Source organism: Leptodactylus fuscus, chromosome 4, assembly GCF_031893055.1.
Source record: "Leptodactylus fuscus isolate aLepFus1 chromosome 4, aLepFus1.hap2, whole genome shotgun sequence".
Classification (NCBI taxonomy): domain Eukaryota; kingdom Metazoa; phylum Chordata; class Amphibia; order Anura; family Leptodactylidae; genus Leptodactylus; species Leptodactylus fuscus.
Genome location: NC_134268.1, coordinates 21,632,678 through 21,651,279, shown reverse-complemented (window position 1 = coordinate 21,651,279; position 18,602 = coordinate 21,632,678). Strand labels below are relative to the sequence as shown.

General features: G+C 46.1%; 1 protein-coding gene across 2 annotated transcripts in view; it reads left to right on the top strand.

Moving 5' to 3' along the window:
- TAF2 (TATA-box binding protein associated factor 2) overlaps nt 1-18,602 on the top strand; it is a 62,661-nt gene that overhangs the window by 2,189 nt on the left and 41,870 nt on the right. For both annotated transcript variants that reach the window (XM_075270227.1, XM_075270226.1), the window contains exons 3-11: nt 123-283; nt 2,287-2,405; nt 3,949-4,090; nt 5,264-5,495; nt 7,432-7,616; nt 8,289-8,402; nt 10,889-10,988; nt 11,304-11,389; nt 16,174-16,309. In XM_075270227.1, coding sequence (XP_075126328.1) covers nt 123-283; nt 2,287-2,405; nt 3,949-4,090; nt 5,264-5,495; nt 7,432-7,616; nt 8,289-8,402; nt 10,889-10,988; nt 11,304-11,389; nt 16,174-16,309 — 1,275 coding nt within the window. The remainder of the gene's footprint in view (nt 1-122; nt 284-2,286; nt 2,406-3,948; nt 4,091-5,263; nt 5,496-7,431; nt 7,617-8,288; nt 8,403-10,888; nt 10,989-11,303; nt 11,390-16,173; nt 16,310-18,602) is intronic.

Genomic DNA, 18,602 nt, shown 5'->3' with positions numbered 1-18,602 from the left:
GCTGGCCATACATGTCGCGAAATCTGGTATTACGTCTTGTCCATTCAAATGAATTGCTAACAATGTAATATGTCGATGGATTAAATCCCAGAAAAAATCTTACATTTCTCTCTTTCATCCAGGGTTACGTGGAGCTGACGATTTTCCCTACTGTCGCTAATCTGAACCGGATCAAACTGAACAGCAAACAGTGCAGGATCTACCGAGTGAAGGTGAACGATCTGGAGGCGGCCTTCATATACAATGATCCAACACTGGAAGTGTGTCACCACGAGTCCAAACAGTGAGTACCCCGGGGTGTAGGGCACTGAGGAGAGGAGGCTCTGCCAACAATGCGTGCTACAACTCCTCCTGCCATGCAGATGTATGTGTATACTATCCCCTCTTATATGTAGATTTGTATACTATGATGCTACAGTGTTGGCCAAAAGTATTGGCGCCCCTGCAATTCTGTCAGATAATACTCGTGTTCTTCCAGATAATGATTACAAGCACAAACTCTTTGGTAATATCTTCATTTATTTTGCTTCCAATGAAAATACACAAAAGAGAATGAAAGAAAAGTCAAATCATTGATCATTTTACACAAAACTCCAAAACTGGTGCGGACAGAAGTATTGGCGCCCTCAGCCTAATACTTGGTAGCACAACCGCTTCCGGTAACCAGCAATGAGTTTCTTACAAGGCTCTGCTGGAATCTTAGACCATTCTTCTTTGGCAAACTGCTCCAGGTCCCCCCTGAGATGTGAAGGGGGCCTTCTCCAAACTGCCACCAAGAGATCTCTCCCCCTCCCCCACAGGTGTTCTATGGGATTCAGGGCTGGACTCATTGCTGCCACTTTACAAGTCTCCAGGGCTTTCTCTCACCACCATTTTCTAGTGCTGACCTGAAGTGTGTTTTGGGTCCTTGTCCTGCTGGAAGAGCCCTGACCTCTGAGGGAGACCCCGCTTTCTCACACTGGGCCCTACATGATGCTGCACAATGTGTTGGTCGTCTTCAGACTTCATAATGCCATGCACACGGTCAAGCAGTCCAGTGCCAGAGGCAGCAAAGCAACCCCAAAACATCAGGGGACCTCCGCCATGTCTGACTGTAGGGGGCGTCTTCTTTTCTTTGAAGGCCTCTTTTTTTCCTGTAAACTCTATGTTGAGGCCTTTTCCTACTTTTGTCTCATCTGACCAGAGAACATTCTTCCAAAACGTTTTTGGCTTTCTCAGGTAAGTTTTGGCAAACTCCAGCCTGGCTTATGTCTCTGGGTAAGAAGTGGGGTCTTCCTGGGTCTCCTACCATACAGTCCCTTCTCATTCAGACACTGACGGATAGTACGGGGTGACACCGTTGTACCCTCGGACTGCAGGGCAGCTTGAACTTGTTTGGATGTTAGTCGAGGTTCTTTATCCACCATCCGCACAATCTTGCGTTGAAATCTCTCGTCCATTTTTCTTTTGCGTCCACATCTAGGGAGGTTAGCCACAGTGCCATGGGCTTTACACTTCTTGATGACACTGTGCACGGTAGACTCAGGAACATTCAGGTCTTTGGAGATGGACTTGTAGCCTTGAGATTGCTCATGCTTCCTCACAGTTTTGCTTCTCAAGTCCTCAGACAGTTCTTTGGTCTTTTTTCTTTTCTCCATGCTCAATGTGGTCACACAAGGACACAGGACAGAGGTTGAGTCAACTTTAATCCATTTCAACTGGCTGCAAGTGTGATTTAGTTATTGCCTCCACCTGTTAGGTGCCGCAGGTAAGTAACAGGTGCTGTTAATTATACAAATTAGAGAAGCATCACATGATTTTTCAAACAGTGCCAATACTTCTGTCCACCTCCTTTTTTATGTTTGGTGTGGAATTATATCCAATTTGGCTTTTTGACAATTCTTTTTGTGGTTTTTCCATTGAAGACAAATTGAATGAAGATAATAATACCAAAGAATTTGTGCTTGCAATCATTTTCTGGAAGAACATGAGTATTATCTGACAGAATTGCAGGGGTGCCAATACTTTTGGCCAACACTGTATATGTATATGTGTAACATCTTCTTTCATTTCATTCTACCGGGGACACGTAACGCTACAATGTTCCTGTAGCTCGCTTTGGTTTTAGTTGCCAGATCTTTGGAGATTTTTGTACAAGGGGTTGTCTTCGTGAGTTGACCTCTTCCACTGGGTACACTATATAAAATGAAAACTCCAGTATCTGTTATATTCCAGTATAATATTTGCCATCTGTCCGTCTCATGATTTTCACTGTAAGTTTTTCTTTGCTTTTTACCTTTCTTTTAGACGCAATCTCAACTACTTCTCCAATGCGTACGCCGCAGCTGTCAGCGCCGTCGACCCAGACGCAGGGAATGGAGAACTCTGCATCAAAGTCCCATCCGAATTATGGAAACATGTTGATGGTAACACAATTTGCTAAATCCCTGCTTGCCCTCAGTGAATGGAGACATTCATTGTATGCATGCAGTGACTTGTTTGGTGCAAAGAGATCTGCAACCCAAGCTGAAATGGCAGATAAGAATGAATAGTACTCTATTGTTACAGGAGAATGCCAAGGTTCAGTATTGATGCTTATCAGATTAGATCATTAATATTGGGTTGGTCTGGCTGCCTGTATTCCCATTGTTCAACTGATTTCAGCACAGCGGACGGAGCCTGCCCTATATTCTGTGTACTGGCTGGGCCACAGTTTTGCACCTCAGCTCCCATTCAGGTGAGGGAAAGCGGAGTTGCAGAAACACGACACAGCCACTGCGCATTGTATGGAGGTGTCTGCATAGTGGCGGTGTCAGACACCCATCAATCCAATATTTGTAACCTATCCTGAGGATAGGTCATCGATATTGAGTCTTAAAGAAATCCTTTTAAAGCGATCAGAACAACAGTCCTCATTTCACTGAGATCAGAAATAATCAGCTCACACTTTTGGAAAATGATATATAGGACATATAGGCTTCAAACTTCTAGGCCTAGGGCAAAGCCGACTGTGCATGCCCGCTGGCCACAAGAAAATGGACGCTTACACACAATGTAAGCGGCCATTTTCTTGTGACTGGCGGGCATGCGCAGTTGGCTGCCCGAGCTGGAAGAAGACGCGCAGAGAGGCCGTTCCTGAAGAAGATGGAGGCGGCGCTGGAGAGTTCTCTCGCAGCATTGGGGGCGCCCCCAGTGCTATTTGAGTGTCAGGGACCGCCCCCAGTGCTGCAAGAGAACTCATTTGCATACAGATGTAAACCGGGATTTATACTGAATGACGGCGCGGAGAAGACATATAAAGGTAGGAGAAGAATAGCCTTTCTTAAGGCTATTCGGATGTGGTACCCAGCAAAAATAGCATTTTAATGATAGGATCCCTTTAAGCACTAAGACATGACTATAGGGGGCTTTGTTGCTTTATTTAGACTGTTGTTGTGGAAATCCACAAGGACATAATGAAGACATGGTTCTAATTTTTGACATGGAAGAGAGGAGCATGATGGGAGGACATGACCTGCTTCCCCCCAGCAGTCCTCTGTGTACAGTATATACAATATCATGGCTAATATTTATCTAATGCCCTGCAGGTATCTTTGATGTATTTTAAGTGAAGACAGTCTTCTTCCTCAGATTCCAGCCCCATGCATCTCATGATGGAGAGCTTCAGCTTTCCACCATGGCTTTGTTTGATATTAGTCCCAGACATGATGAGGCTGATCAGACTGAGCTGCCATCTTGGATTCTGTGGCTAAATCACCTGCAGAATCCGCTGGAGGACCAAGCAGGTCCTTTTTTTTTTTTTTTTTTTTTTTTTTTTTTTTTTTTTAGTATCCTGAAAAAGAATGTGTTGTCATTGCCTTGTTTTTAAAACTATGGGAGGCTGATTTTGAGGTGGAGTTTTCTCCAAATTCCTCCGTGTAAACCTCCCCTAAACAATACGCTTACAGTTCTCTCTCCTTTGTCTTGCAGAGTTAAAAGTGTTGAAAGTCTACATTGAGTTCTCCCTGGACCAGCCAAAAGGTGGACTTCATTTTGTAGTTCCTAATGTTGAGGGAAGTATGGCGGAGAGAGGAGCTCATGTCTTTTCCTACGGATACCAGAATTCTACCAGGTAACGCTCACGAGCTATGACAACACTTACATATGACAAGGATTTAGTTGTCATCAACTTTATAACTAATCTTCCATACATGGCTTAGGTGGTAATAAGAAAGGTTATATGAGAGTAAAGACTGGTTAGGTCGGACCCGTCTGCACTTCAGACTGTGGAATAACTCCAGAAACAATACAGGAAAAAACTGATCTCGGTGCCATGTGAAAGCAGTAAATTTAATCTATCACATGACACCAGCACTTCATACATTTACAGTTCTGTGTTTCATAATAGCTGCAATATAAGCATTTAAAGAGGACTTGTCATGTCCTCCGGCACATGCGGTGTAATACACCGCTAGAAAGCCGGCACTAGCGGCTTTCCCATTCTGTGCCCCCGCTGAAGAGCTGTCTGTGCTGGTACCGTATTAGTGTCAGAAGGACGTTTCTGATAGTCAGGAACACCCCTCCTCACAGTAGCGTCTATTGCACTGTACTGTGACAGGGGGTGTTTTTTACCACCCAGCCATGACGCTACTCCTGACAGTACTCGCCCATAGATGAGTACTGGGGGGGGGGGTGTTCCTCACCGGTCAGCATCATCGCTGGGTGGTAAGAAATTCAGTCGGCTTTCTTGCGGTGTATTACACCGCATGTGCCCGAGGACGTGAAAGGTCCTTTAAAAGTGACCCCTGCCTCCAGCATCCACATCTCCATATTATACCCATACGTGCAGTCAGACGCTGGGAGGATTTCTGCTTACAATAATAAGGCAGAGGAAATGGAAAGTTGATTTTATCACAGGATTTCATTGAAAGGAGTCAAAACTCGCAGTGCTTTCCATTACCTGCCAAGTGGGTTCTGGCTAATCCCATCCACACATTGCAGGAAAAAAATCTGCACTGTGATTTCAAAAAAAATCGTTGCATTTATGTAAATCGCAGCATGTCCATTCTACCTGCAGAAATGCTGGCCGTTTCATGGCTAGGTTCCCGGAACGGATCAATAAATTGGTGATCTTTAAAACTATGACTCAATCTGCAAAAAATAAAAATAAAAGTTACTTTCACCAAAAAATTGAAGAGTTTCAGCTTTCAGAATGTGGCGATTAAAAAATGATGAATGGATTGCTTCAGTGATGGACTTCAGACGTTGCCCTTGGACTAATCGTTTGTGTCGCCTTCACTTTCAGGTTCTGGTTTCCGTGTGTGGACTCCTATTCGGAGCTGTGCACATGGAAGTTGGAATTTACAGTCGATGCCTCCATGGTGGCCGTGTCCAATGGAGACCTTGTGGAAACGGTTTACACTCACGACATGAGGAAGAAGACCTTTCATTACACTCTCACTATCCCGACCGCGTCTCCCAACATCTCTCTCGCGGTGGGGCCCTTTGAGATTCTTGTGGACCCTTATATGCACGAGGTAATAAACGCTAAATGGTCAGGAAACTTTGCAGAAGTGAATAGAACAGAAGATTATAAGACACCGGGTCATATAGCTTATCAGGCTGTTTTCTTGCTAAACCGACTTTCACTCTGAAATCTCTGATCGATCCAGACTTCTAGTCACATGACCCGGATAACACATATTTAAAGGAGCCCATGAGCTCTGATGGACAATTTCTTAATATTAGGTGGGTCAGGTTCTTTGTGTTTGGGGTTGGTATGGGAGGTCCAGTTACAGGAGAACGCTGTATGGTGCTCAATATAAAAAATATCTCTTTGTTTTAGACAATTGGATTTAGTTAAATCTCATTCAGCGTTGCGCTATATTCGCACAAGCGCAGTCTCTCCTTTATTTTGACCTGTCAGAGGACCAGAATAGAGAGATGGAACTGCTAAAATAACAGTAACGCACAGTCCAGCGGACTGTCAGGTGTCCGTTGTTTTAGAACTGAAGCTGGCAGAGGAAAAAGTCCTTGATGTAGGACCAGCTCCCCTCTGCTGATTTTTAGACGGACACTGCAAGGATGTGATTGTAGCTTTAGTAGTAGAGATCACAGTGGGTTAGCCACTGGTGGATTTGTGGCCAGTAACTCACTATTACCGTGCTCCGTGTGGCCCCGGCCTTACACATTCATGGTATATCAACAGCATGGGTATGAGCCCTACCTCGACAAGAAGGTCAGTTTCTGGGGCAACATGGTGGCTCAATGGTTAGCACTGCAGCCTTGCAGCAATGGAGTCCTGGGTTCGAATCCCGCCAGGAACAACATCTGCAAGGAGTTTGTATGTTCTCCCTGTGTTAGTGTGGATTTCCTCCCATTATTCAAAGACATACTGATAGGAAAAAAAATGTACATTGTGATCCCTATATGGGGCTCACAATCTACATAAAAAAAATAAAAAAAAACTACAAATTTGCACAGGGGGCCTCACTTGTTCCTGTATACAATTTTCAGGTGTGAATAAGCCTCAGTGCACACGACCGAGTGTTCAGGCCAATGCTCCTCCAAGGGGGCATCCTGTGGTCCGTTGCCTGTTCTATGTAATGGGTTCACAATGGATCAGAAGCCCCCATAGAGGTAAGTACATCAGAAAATGCCCTCGGATGTCGCTGTGAATGTCATCCAAGTATATTCTGCTGCAAACTCTGCCCCACATTGGACAGCACACCCGGTCGTGTACATGGGGCCTTCCAGTAACCTGGTGTAGATGGGGTTTCTGCTGTTTGTCCATGTAAAAGGGTTATCCCACAAAGCAAATACAGCAGGACCTTTCTCTAACACAGCCAGGCTGAATGTGGCCATGACTGGTGCTGTACGCGCCAGAGATACCAGAGTGCTTTATTTCGGCTGTTCCCCATTGAGTGTTTGAGAGTGCCGTCCACCACCAGTCAGCCTGGCCGCACTCAGTAAGGTCCCACTTTGAAGGATAACCCCTTTAAGCCTTCGCCTCATACAGTTGTGTAAGGGCTAGTTCACACGTCGGCAAAGGGGCGGATTTTGACAGCGGATTTCGCTTCAAAATCCGCCCCTTTAATTGGTGGTCTATGCAGACCGCCTGGCTTTTTTTTTCCGCTAGCGGCGGGCTGCTGCTAGCGGAGAAAAGAAGCGACCTGCCTTATCTTCAGGCAGAAGCCGCGCGGCTTCCGCCCCTGGCAGCACCCTCCTATGTCGGCTCATTCATTTGAGCCGACACCGGAGGGGAAAGCCGTGACCGCGATGGTCGCGGCAGGCGGGTTTTGACAAGAGAGATATGTGGCTCGCCGCGTCTCTCTCGGTGTCAAAACCCGCACAGGCAGTTCACGTGTGAACTAGCCCTAAGTATGATACATTTAGGAAGAAAAACCTGTAGGAATCTTTGCGAGAGTCTTCTATTCATTGTCCTGTATATTATTCTCATCCTCCCTCCTGTAGGTGACGCACTTCTGTCTACCCCAGCTCCTGCCGCTCCTGAAGCACACCACGTCTTACCTCCATGAGGTCTTTGAGTTCTATGAGGAGATCCTGACTTGCCGATACCCTTATTCCTGCTTCAAGACTATATTTGTAGATGAAGCTTATACCGAGGTCACCACCTATGCGTCAATGAGTATATTCAGGTACAAGTAACTTATTGTTAGGGTACCTGGTGTAATGTAATACAAACTACGGTATAGCTGTGTTATATTCAGGGCTCCCTCGAGTTACTGTGGCCTCAGAATACAATAGATTGGTCTTGGGCCATTGTTACTTGAAACCAGACTCACATACAACACTTGGCTGGAGGACCCAACAAATCGTCTTTGTCATGTCACTGGTAAAGCCCCTATATTAATGACTGGCTGCGTAGTGGCGCCTCCCTACACCATAGTGCAGTACTACATGTCCTGTACTCCTCTATACCTTTGTACACCATATTATTTTCAGGACCCTGATAAAGCTCCTGTTATCATAATAGAAAGATTTTCAGTTTCCCACAGATCTTTCTGAATTTTACGTGAAAGATTTTGCTATAGTTATATTAGGTATAGGATGGTTTTTCTTTCACCTTAATTTTTTTCAGAATTTTTTTGGCTTTTGGAACCAGTTACTAGTATTCAATAGTGTTGATCTGTGGATGTGTCTGCCATCCATGTGCCTCAGACCTGCACGACCGGCGTTGGGAAAGAGGGCCATGAATCTGTGATAGGGGCACCAAAAATACACCCCTAGTCCTGTGGCTCCTTCTATATAGGAACTATGCACCAAAGATTAACACATTGCAGCTTATTTTACTTTTTTTTTTTTCTTAGCACTAACTTATTGCACAGCGCCATGATCATTGACCAGACGCCGCTGACCAGGAGATGTCTCGCCGAGGCTCTAGCCCAGCAGTTCTTCGGTTGTTTCATTTCTAGGATGTCCTGGTGAGTGAGACCCCGCCGAAAGTTCAATGTATCAACTAATATATTCTCTCAAAGGTCCTATAGCCGTGATGGCGAACCTATAGCACAGGTGCCAGAGGTGGCACTCAGAGCCCTCTCTTTGGGCACCCATCTTTGCAGCAGATTATACTGTGCGGAGGCCACTGTGGAGCAGATTGTACTGTGTGGGGACCACTGTGCAGCAGATTATACTGTGTGGGGACCACTGTGCAGCAGATTATACTGTGTGGGGACCACTGTGCAGCAGATTATACTGTGTGGGGACCACTGTGCAGCAGATTATACTGTGTGGGGACCACTGTGCAGCAGATTATACTGTGTGGGGACCACTGTGCAGCAGATTATACTGTGTGGGGACCACTGTGCAGCAGATTATACTGTGAGGGGGCCACTGTGCAGCAGATTATACTGTGTGGGGACCACTGTGGAGCAGATTATACTGTGTGGGGACCACTGTGGAGCAGATTGTACTGTGTGGGGACCACTGTGGAGCAGATTGTACTGTGTGGGGGCCACTGTGCAGCAGATTATACTGTGTGGGGACCGCTGTACAGCAGATTATACTGTGTGGGGGCCACTGTGCAGCAGATTATACTGTGTGGGGGCCACTGTGCAGCAGATTATACTGTGTGGGGGCCACTGTGCAGCAGATTATACTGTGTGGGGACCGCTGTGCAGCAGATTATACTGTGTGGGGGCCACTGTGCAGCAGATTATACTGTGTGGGGACCACTGTGGAGCAGATTGTACTGTGTGGGGACCACTGTGGAGCAGATTGTACTGTGTGGGGGCCACTGTGCAGCAGATTATACTGTGTGGAGGCCACTGTGCAGCAGATTATACTGTGTGGAGGCCACTGTGGAGCAATATGGACTGTGTGGGGGTAACAGTGGAGCAGAAAGCTCTATAAAGCCCCATTCACATGACCGTATTTTGCAGGTCTGTAAATGTCTGCAATTGTGGATCCGCATATTATTAAGGTTAAATTTCCGTGTTGGCACTTTGTGATATATTAGTGGGTTTTGGGTTGCAGTTTGGGCACTCGGGTCTCTAAAAGGTTCACCATCACTGTCCTATAGAGATCAGATAGGAGAGAATGAAGCATCTCTGTTGTCTCCCTCATTTTCACAGAGGGTAATTCTTGTAAAGGATGTAAAGATGTAACTTTGGGCTAGTATGTTAGTAACCAGTGTCCCGTATAAAGTGACGTAGACACTACTCGCATTGTGCTGTGCAGAGATAGCACCCGGCAGTAACTCCAAACCGTTCCATAAGCCCCAGTACTACTCGGTATATCTTTTTGGAGTCGTGCAGTCTGCTTTCTTATTCCTTATCGAAGCTTCTTAGATACCTTTATGCACACTGTGCTTTAGTAGTCTAAGACTCTCCCCCTGCTCTCATCTAATCTATCCAAGAACGTCTCCGACTCCAATTACTGAGAGCGCAAAGAGTTGTCTGAGATGCCGGCGGCCATATTACAGAAATGAAAAATCCGAGGAACCGCTCCAGAAATATTAAGCACTTACCTGCAGCCCATTAAGTATATACAGGAGCTGATATATATACTGGAGCTGTATAATCTTATCGCTGTATATACAGTGCAGTGCAAACATCTTAAGCAGGTTTGGAAAAAATGCTGCACGGTAAGAATACTTTCAGGGATAGAAGGGTTAATAGTTTTTTTTTACAATGAGCAAAAGGAAGTAAAGAGAAATGTAAATCCCATCAATATTTGGTGTGACCTTTGCCCTTTGGAGGAGGAGTCCAGGACATGATGACCCCCATAGATATAGCCCCGATCTCATCGTTATCCAGTCTGTCTGGGGTAATATGAAGAGACAGATGGATTGGAGCAAGCAACAACCACAGAAGATCTGGGCTTAGTTCTCCAAGATGGCGGCAGGAACAACCTCCCTGCCCAATTCTGCCAAAAACTGTCTGCAAGTACCGAGAAGAACTGATGGAAGGCAAAGGACAAAGGTCACACCGAATATTGATGGGATTTACATTTTTCTTTTCGTCATTTGCTTAATTTTCTAATTGACATAAATAACTGTGCCAGGATGTCCTTGCAGAATTTACAACTGCAGGAGGGAGTAGGAGACTGTCAGTGACAGCCGCCTGCCCAAGGAGAAGGCAAGGACTGTTTATTACCGTCCTCATCACTGTATACACAGCGCTCCATGTTGTGTTCCGTGATTCCTGGGGTATTATAGATGCTGCTGAATCCTAGAAGACCCAGGTCAGCTCTGGTCATACTCTTCCTGCAGATGGCGCCGTTCTATCAGCTATCAGTATTAGATCGGCAGGGTTCCCCATGGACATCGATATATTAGATCCAGAAAGCCCCTTTACATACAAACTATTAAAAGACAATATAAGAGGTGGTAACATAAGTTTCTCCTAATCACTGTTTTGTATTGTTGACCCTTTGTATTGTTAATGGCGGCTTCTTTCTGTGTCCTCAGGTCGGACGAGTGGGTTCTGAAAGGCATCTCTGGTTATATTTACGGGCTGTGGATGAAGAAAACATTTGGTGTGAATCAGTATCGGCACTGGATCAAAGAAGTGAGGACATCGCTGTGTTCTAGCATTTCATGTTGTGCCCAGTGTAAAAATAGAGTATACAGAACTCGCTGATGTGCAGAGGCCTGGGGGGAGGGGGTGATGGCAAGAAAGAAGATGCGCTGTAGAAGCTAAAACATATGCTGCCAAGGCAGTAAATACATGTGACCACAAGGGGGCAGTGTGCTCCATAGTCTGTATGACTATACATTACGGCCGAGCGCACACGAGCCGCGTCTGTGACTGTGTCTGTCTATTATGTTACCTTTCCTTTTAGGTTTTGTATATTCATTACTTCATTTGTGTTGCGTTTTATAGGAGCTGGATAAAATTGTGGCCTATGAATTGAAAACCGGAGGCGTGCTGCTTCACCCGATATTCTCTGTCGGAAAAGAGAAGGACAAGTATGTCATTTTGGTTTTCTTACATCCGTGACTATGACAGAAAGGTCTGCCTTAATGTAGATAGAAGAAGTTGTAGCTGCAGCACTGACATAACTGTACTTAAAGGGGTATTCCATCTACAAAAATATACCGTGCCCAGATAGAAATGTGGGAGTGCTGCGAACCTAGTCCTGCAGTTATGTCTTAGGGTAAGTTCACACTGGGTGTTTTGGGTCAGAATTTTGAGGCTGTATCCGCCTCAAAATCCTGACCAAAAAGACGGCTCCCATTGAAATCAGTAGGAGCCGGTGAGTTCTTTTTTTGTGGGGGCCGTTTGTTCTGACTCCCGGAAAAAGAAGCGAGGTGCTCATTCTATCAAGCGGATTCGCCTCGCGACACCTGCCTGAAGACACTCCTTTCCAACTAGGCCCATTCATAGAAAATTCTGCTATATCTGTCTCAAGACAGATGAAAGGTCACACAACTCAGATTACACTTCTATGGAGAGGGTAGGGGGGAGGAGTGAGCCTCTGCTCACTCCTCCCCCCCTTCCCTCTCCATAGATGTGATTGGTTCAGCCCCAGCAACCTGTTTTTCTGCTTCTAAGTACTTTATTTGTATCAGGACTGGTCAGTACTTCTCTGGTTATGTCTTGCCTGGTCCTGGAGTTGCTTCCAAGGGAGAGACTATTCGTTATGAAGCGGATTATCCTTTGTTTACTGTGTGCAGTGTATGGCCGCTATTGCCACCCACCAGCCCAGGGAGAACTGCAAACTACAGATAGAGCAGAGGGAAACCCTGCTAAACCGTGCACAGTACAAGGCCTATAATTGTCAGATATAGCTTTTACTCCTCATGTACACACACTGTAGTACTGATCTATGCATAGTATGTTAATCCCCTACCAGCCACATTAAAGTTGCAGAAATCCTACGGAAAATATCACTTGCGTTACGGCATTCATAAAAAAAAAAATTTCACATTTTATTACAATATAGCTTTATAAGTCCTTGTATTTTTGGGGTTATTATGACTTTTTGATCAGTTTTAATTTCTTTTTGATCAATTCTTTTTGTTTTCATCAATTCTGGCTCCAAAATGTAAAGGTTTATGGAGTTTATCATGTAGAATAAATAACGTACTCATTTTATTTTAGGGGTTGTTACGGAAGTGGCGATCAAAATTGTATGGTGTTTTTTTTTTTGTTTTTTATTTTCATTAACAAGGAAAAAAAATCTTATTTCTGTAAATCAATGTAAGTGATGTGGTCAGCATATAAGAGGTTAAGTGGCAAGTATGCTTAAAGGGATCCTATCATTTAAACATTTTTTTTTTCTAGCTGACACATCTGAATAGCCTTCAGAAAGGCTATTCGTCTCCTACCTTTATCAGTCGCCTCTGGCCTGCCGTTCAGTAGACATACCGGTTTTTACCGGTATGCAAATGAGTTATTTCGCAGCACTGGGGGCAGGCCCCAGCACTCAGACAGCACTGGGGGCGTCCCCAATGCTGCCAGAGAACTCTCTCCAGCGACGCCTCCATCTTCAACAGCAACTGTCTCTTGTGTCTTCTTCCGGCTGGGGACACACAGTCGGCGCTGCCATCGGGACACAGGCAAGAGCCGAGTGCACAGGCCGGCCGGTGGCCTTTTTTTTTTTTTTTTTTGGAGGCCACTTACACGCGCATGCGCAGCACGCTCCTGGTCTCCATGGATCGTACCGTGCATGCGCACGTAAGCGGCCTACAAAAAAATGGCGGCCGGCCTGTGCACTCGGCTCTTGCCTGCGTCCCAATGGTAGAGCCGACTGCGCAGGCGCTGGAGTGTGATCCCAGCCGGAAGAAGATGCAGGAGAGGTGGTTGTTGGGGGTAATCTTATGAACCATAGGCCATGGTACTCTCTCCCCAGGGGTAATTTGAGGTGATGGGGACAAGAGAATAATAATCACATTCCCCTCCTGCACTGTTAGCTGTGTGTGGTCTCAGCAAGTGAAGCTGTAAGTATATGCTGCTCCATTTTAACCAGTGATATCTTTGATAACATTTTTTCTGTCTAACACGTAGGAATAGCCTTAAGCCTATTCTTCTACCTTTAGATGTCTTCTCTGCACCGCCATTCGGTAGAAATCTTTGTTTTCTTCTGTATGCAAATAAGTTCTCTCGCACCACTGGGGGTGGGCCTCAGCGCTCAAACAGCACTGGGGGCGTCCCCAATGCTGCGAGAGAACTCTCCAGCACCGCCTCCATCTTCTTCTGGAACGTCCTCTTTCCGCTTCTTCTCCGTTCTGGGTTTTAATCTTCTAGGCCTCGGGCAGAGCCGATTGTGCATGCCTGGGCCACAAGAAAATGGCCACTTACATAGTAAACTGATGTAAGTGGCCATAGTAAGCTGGCTCTGCCCCAGGCCTAGAAGATTGAAACCCAGGATGGAAGAAGACACGGGGAGAGGGCATTCCACAAGAAGATGGAGGTGGCGCTGGAGAGTTCTCTCACAGCATTGGGGACACCCTCCGTGCTGTTTGAGCGCTGGGGTCCGCCCCCATTGCTGCAAGAGAACTCATTTGCATACAGAAGAAAACCGAGATTTCTACCGAACGGCGGGGCGGAGAAGACATCTAAAGGTAGGAGAAGAATAGGCTTTCTTAAGGCTATTCCTATGTGTTATCGAGGAAAAAAGGGTATTCAATGATAGGATCCCTTTAAAGTGACTCCATCTCTACAATCTCCCTAGGCGTCTCCTGCTCGGGGTTTCAGCAAAGTGCATTATAGTTTACCCCGAGCAGGAGACATTGAGGATAGCCGCAGAGATGGCAGTCACTTTAAATGGTGCAGTCCATAGATGTGAATGGAGCATCGGTCACACACGCTTGCTCCAATCACAAACAGGCCTTAGGGGGCGCTTTCAGCTTGTCACCCAGCGCTCGAACACTTATCCCCAGTCCTGTGGGTGGGGGAGAAGTGTCCGTAATGGCATAACCCCCTCTGATGTCCCTGTTGTGACTGGTTTCCGTTCCACCATTGGCCATGTGTATGAATGCGGCTCACACGATATTGCCTGACGTGACATTTCCACCGCCGAGGGTCCCCTGTACATCTGTCACTTTAATGAGAGATTTGTTCAGATGCTAGCCAGGGGGGGGTTCACATATTTACCCTGGATTTTCCAGTAGTTATACATTAATCTTTACTTAGAGCCTATAAATAATGGAGTTTGTTCAGAGCCGCCTGTTTACAAGTCTGCGCTGGAAAGTTCCCAAACGATCAGGACAAAATGAACAGAATCTCACCAGTTTTCGCTGCGAGCTAAGAAGGTCAACGAAAAATATTCAATTAATCCCTTTACTAAGAGCTATTTAATTGCATAAATTGGCAGGAGCGCTGGTTACCGGCGTAATGTACCAGAAGGAACTGGAACAAGGGGCTTCTTGTCAGTCACAGGGGCTCTTTAAATTATTGGGAACATCACGTCATCAGAAGCTTGCTGTAAACCGTAAGAGTGTCTGTATGTGACCGCTGCGGACTTAAAGGAGACCTTTCATGTCCTCGGGGGTGGGGGGCCGTTCCTTACAGACCTGCTAGTCTCACTCTAGTGACAGTGAAGGGATATCGGCGCTGATACTGACAGCAGCCGTGTCTCTGGCTCCCGTGCGGGGACTGTCAAAGCTGCACTAAATCCAATGCACAGTCAGCTTTCTAGTGATATATAATACCGCCCATCTCCGAGGACATGAAAGGTCCTCTTTAAATACACGGCTCATGGGTTTTAAAGGGATTCTATCATTGGATACCCTTTTTTTTTCTCTATTTTCTCGACAACACGTAGGAATAGCCTTAAGAAAGGCTATTCCTCTCCTACCTTTTAGATGTCTTCTCTGCGCCACCGTCCGGTAGAAATCTGAGTTTTCTTCAGTATGCAAATGAGTTCTCTCGCAGCACTGGGGGCGGGCCCCAATGCTGTGAGCGAACTCCCTTCGCCCTGTGTCGTCTTCCCTCCTGTGTTAAAATTTTCTAGGCCTCGAGTAGAGCTGTCTGCACATGCCCGGGCCACAAGAAAATGGCTGCCTACACAGTAAGCTGATGTAAGCGGCCATTTTCTTGTGGCCTGGGCATGCACAGTCGACTCTGCCCGAGGCCTACAAGGTTGAAACCCAGGACGGAAGAAGACACAGGACGAAGGGTGTTCCAGAAGAAGATGGAGGCGGTGCTGGAGAGTTGGCTCACAGCATTGGGGACACCCCCAGTGCTGCAAGAGAACTCATTTGCATACCGACGAAAACCGAGACTTTTACCGAACGGTGGCGCGGAGAAGACCTCTAAAGGTAGGAGAAGAATAGCCTTTCTTAAGGCTATTCCTACATGTTATCGAGCAAAAAATTTGATTTTAATAATAGAATCCCTTTAAGTGGATTGTGATTCCGGTTTTTGGGTCTCCAAGCGGACCCGAATAACGGAAACCCGAACACTAGTGTGAACCTAGCATCAGACGAGTGCGGCGGCTTCTTTACTGCTCACCAAACACAGCGCCATACATTGTATAGTGGCTGTGCTTGGTATTGCAGTTCAGCCCCATTCATTTGCTTTGACCATGTGAAGTGGAAGCGACACTCACTTGGAGCGCCTGGTGGTAGCTGTATTTCCCTCCCCACACATCACCCCGTCCTCTGAACCCCAATAATTGTGCAAAGGTCCCTGCTTTAGATAAAAATCAGACAATGCTATGACCAGTGACTGTGACAATGCATTATTAAAAGTAAAACTGTGTTCATACAGAGAGCTGATGTCTCGGGTTTCCTTCTTGTATTTTCAGCCCGGCTTCTCACCTTCATTTCTCCATTAAGCATCCTCATACGTTGTCCTGGGAGTATTACAACATGTTCCAGTGTAAGGCGCATCTGGTCATGAGACTGATCGAGAACCGCATTAGTATGGAGTTCATGCTGCAGGTAAGTGGCAAATATGTCACCTGTAAACACCATAGGTAGAGCTCATTGCACTGATGAATATGACATAACATGGCCTATGAAGTGGGAGCGCATTTATGGACCGCCGCCATAGGGGTCCTGTGTGTTGGACCCCGCAGATCTTCAATGGATGACCTGCACCCGTACCTGCTTTAGCCAATCCAGTGGTTTCCATCTTCTGCCCCGAGAAACTGGACAGGGGACGGAATCCCGGCAGTCAGTTTTCAAAAGCATTTACTTGAATGGGATTGCAAAGTGACTGCCCGTGAGCGTTTTGTGCCTGACCGCGGCGAAACCATTTTTTATTTTTTTTTAACCGGACACAAAATTAGACAAGCAGGACTTTGTGTCCGCTTAAAAAAAAAACAAAAAAAAAAAAAACCTGTTTTGCCGCGGAGAGGTACAAGACGCTCACGGGCAGTCACTTTGCAATCCCATTCAAGTACATGGTTTTGAAAACTGACTGCCGGGATTCCGTCCCCTGTCCAGTTTCTCGGGCAAAAGACGGAAACCGGCAGGATTGGCTAAAGCGGGTACAAGCGCAGGTGTGAACCGCCCTCAAACTGCCTGGATTGTTGGCCACTCTGATCACGGCCACGTCCAGGAAGAGGTGCTGAAAAGTAGTTGTGTGACCGTGTGTACAGCGCCCTCTATGTACCACAGCGGGATTTTCTAAGCTGAATGTGGCACGGCCTTGGCTTCTTTCTGTGCACCACATTTATTACCTGCTTTTTTTTGTAGCTTAGGTTGAAGCCCCACATTGCGGAAACACAGCGGTTTTTGTTGCAGATTTTGCTGTGTAGGGCCTTAGCCTTAGGGTGCCTCAGTGAGCACTTGTCACCAAATTTTGGCACAAAGAAAGCCGACCAGAGTGTGTAGAGATGTGCCAGATTTCTCCTCCTGGTGCACACACCAAGGTCAGTATATCTCCTCTTCACTCTCCATACCCTACGTGTCCACTATACTGAGCTCTGCTACATCAAAGCTGGTGTAGATTTCGGTTTGGGTGCACAGATCCTGATACTATAGAATAGGTGCAAACTGAGACTGGACAGGGATTATCCCGCCCTCCAGCGCTCACCGATCTATCACTTATACTGTAGGGAGGTGGAAAGTGTCATTTGCTTGATGTTGTGCCTATTACTGTCCACCATGTTGGTTTTCCTTGGCTTCCAGGAGTCTTGTAACTCGTCTTCTCACTTCTAGCACTTTTGTAATTCCTCACATCCCATAGTCAGGATTACGCGGTCACCAGCTGCCAAGCCAAGAAGAACGCGCTTCTTTCTGGTGAAGTGTTTGATGGCGGCACAAGCAGATGAGTGTTGTAGTAGACGGGGCCGACACCTAGAACAGGATGATTTAACTGCTGCTGCAGCACCTCGCCCTCCTCGGGTTACGGCCTCCTATCCAGACAGGAGAGATGAGTCCAAAGTAAATGGAGCACTGGCCTGGCATGTAGGAGGGGGGGAGGGGTTATGATAGTGCGCTGAAAGAGGAATATATAGGGGTATAAAGCAGACGTGTGCTAAGTCTTCTGTGTTGTGAACAGAGGAGCCATAGTCTTCATTGTCACCGGTAACACAATTGTCTATTATGTCTATGGTGTCCCTATTTGTCTGGAATTGCAAATCCGACTTAAAGGGAATCCTATATTTTAATAAGATTTTTTTTTTGTTTTTTCTGCGTCATCGATCTAGATAATAAGATACCTACTAAATCTGAATAAATTTGCTTTTCCCGTTATGTGGAGATCATTTCTCACCAGTCACCTCTTCAGTACAGACTTGGTTACAATGACGGTTAGCACCTAGATTGAGGTAATACAGGATCCACCATTTACAATAGGGGATGGACACGGACTAACGCTTGAGGCCTACTTTGCAGCTAATGTTTATTCCTATGCAACTAAAATGCAAGAGAGTGTTTATTAAAATCTCCTGTTGTTTTGTGTTTGCAGCTCCTATATAAATTTATGCATTCCCATGGATACATGTGACTACAAATACCTGCGTAGCCCGACCCAGTTCAGTTTGACGTCCACTTGGTCCTCGGTGGTGAGACTCAGTCATCGGACATAGGTGATAAATTGCCATGGTTGGAGAACCCGTTAGCCTGAGGCCACACATTGTAGAAACGCAGCTTTTTTTTAATGTAAATTTTGCTAGGTTTTTTTTTTTCGAGGCAAAGCCAGGAATGGACTGAGCAGAAGGGAGAAGTATAAGAACTTAATATATAGTTCCTTTTCCTTTTGTAGCCATTCTTGGCTTTGGCTAAG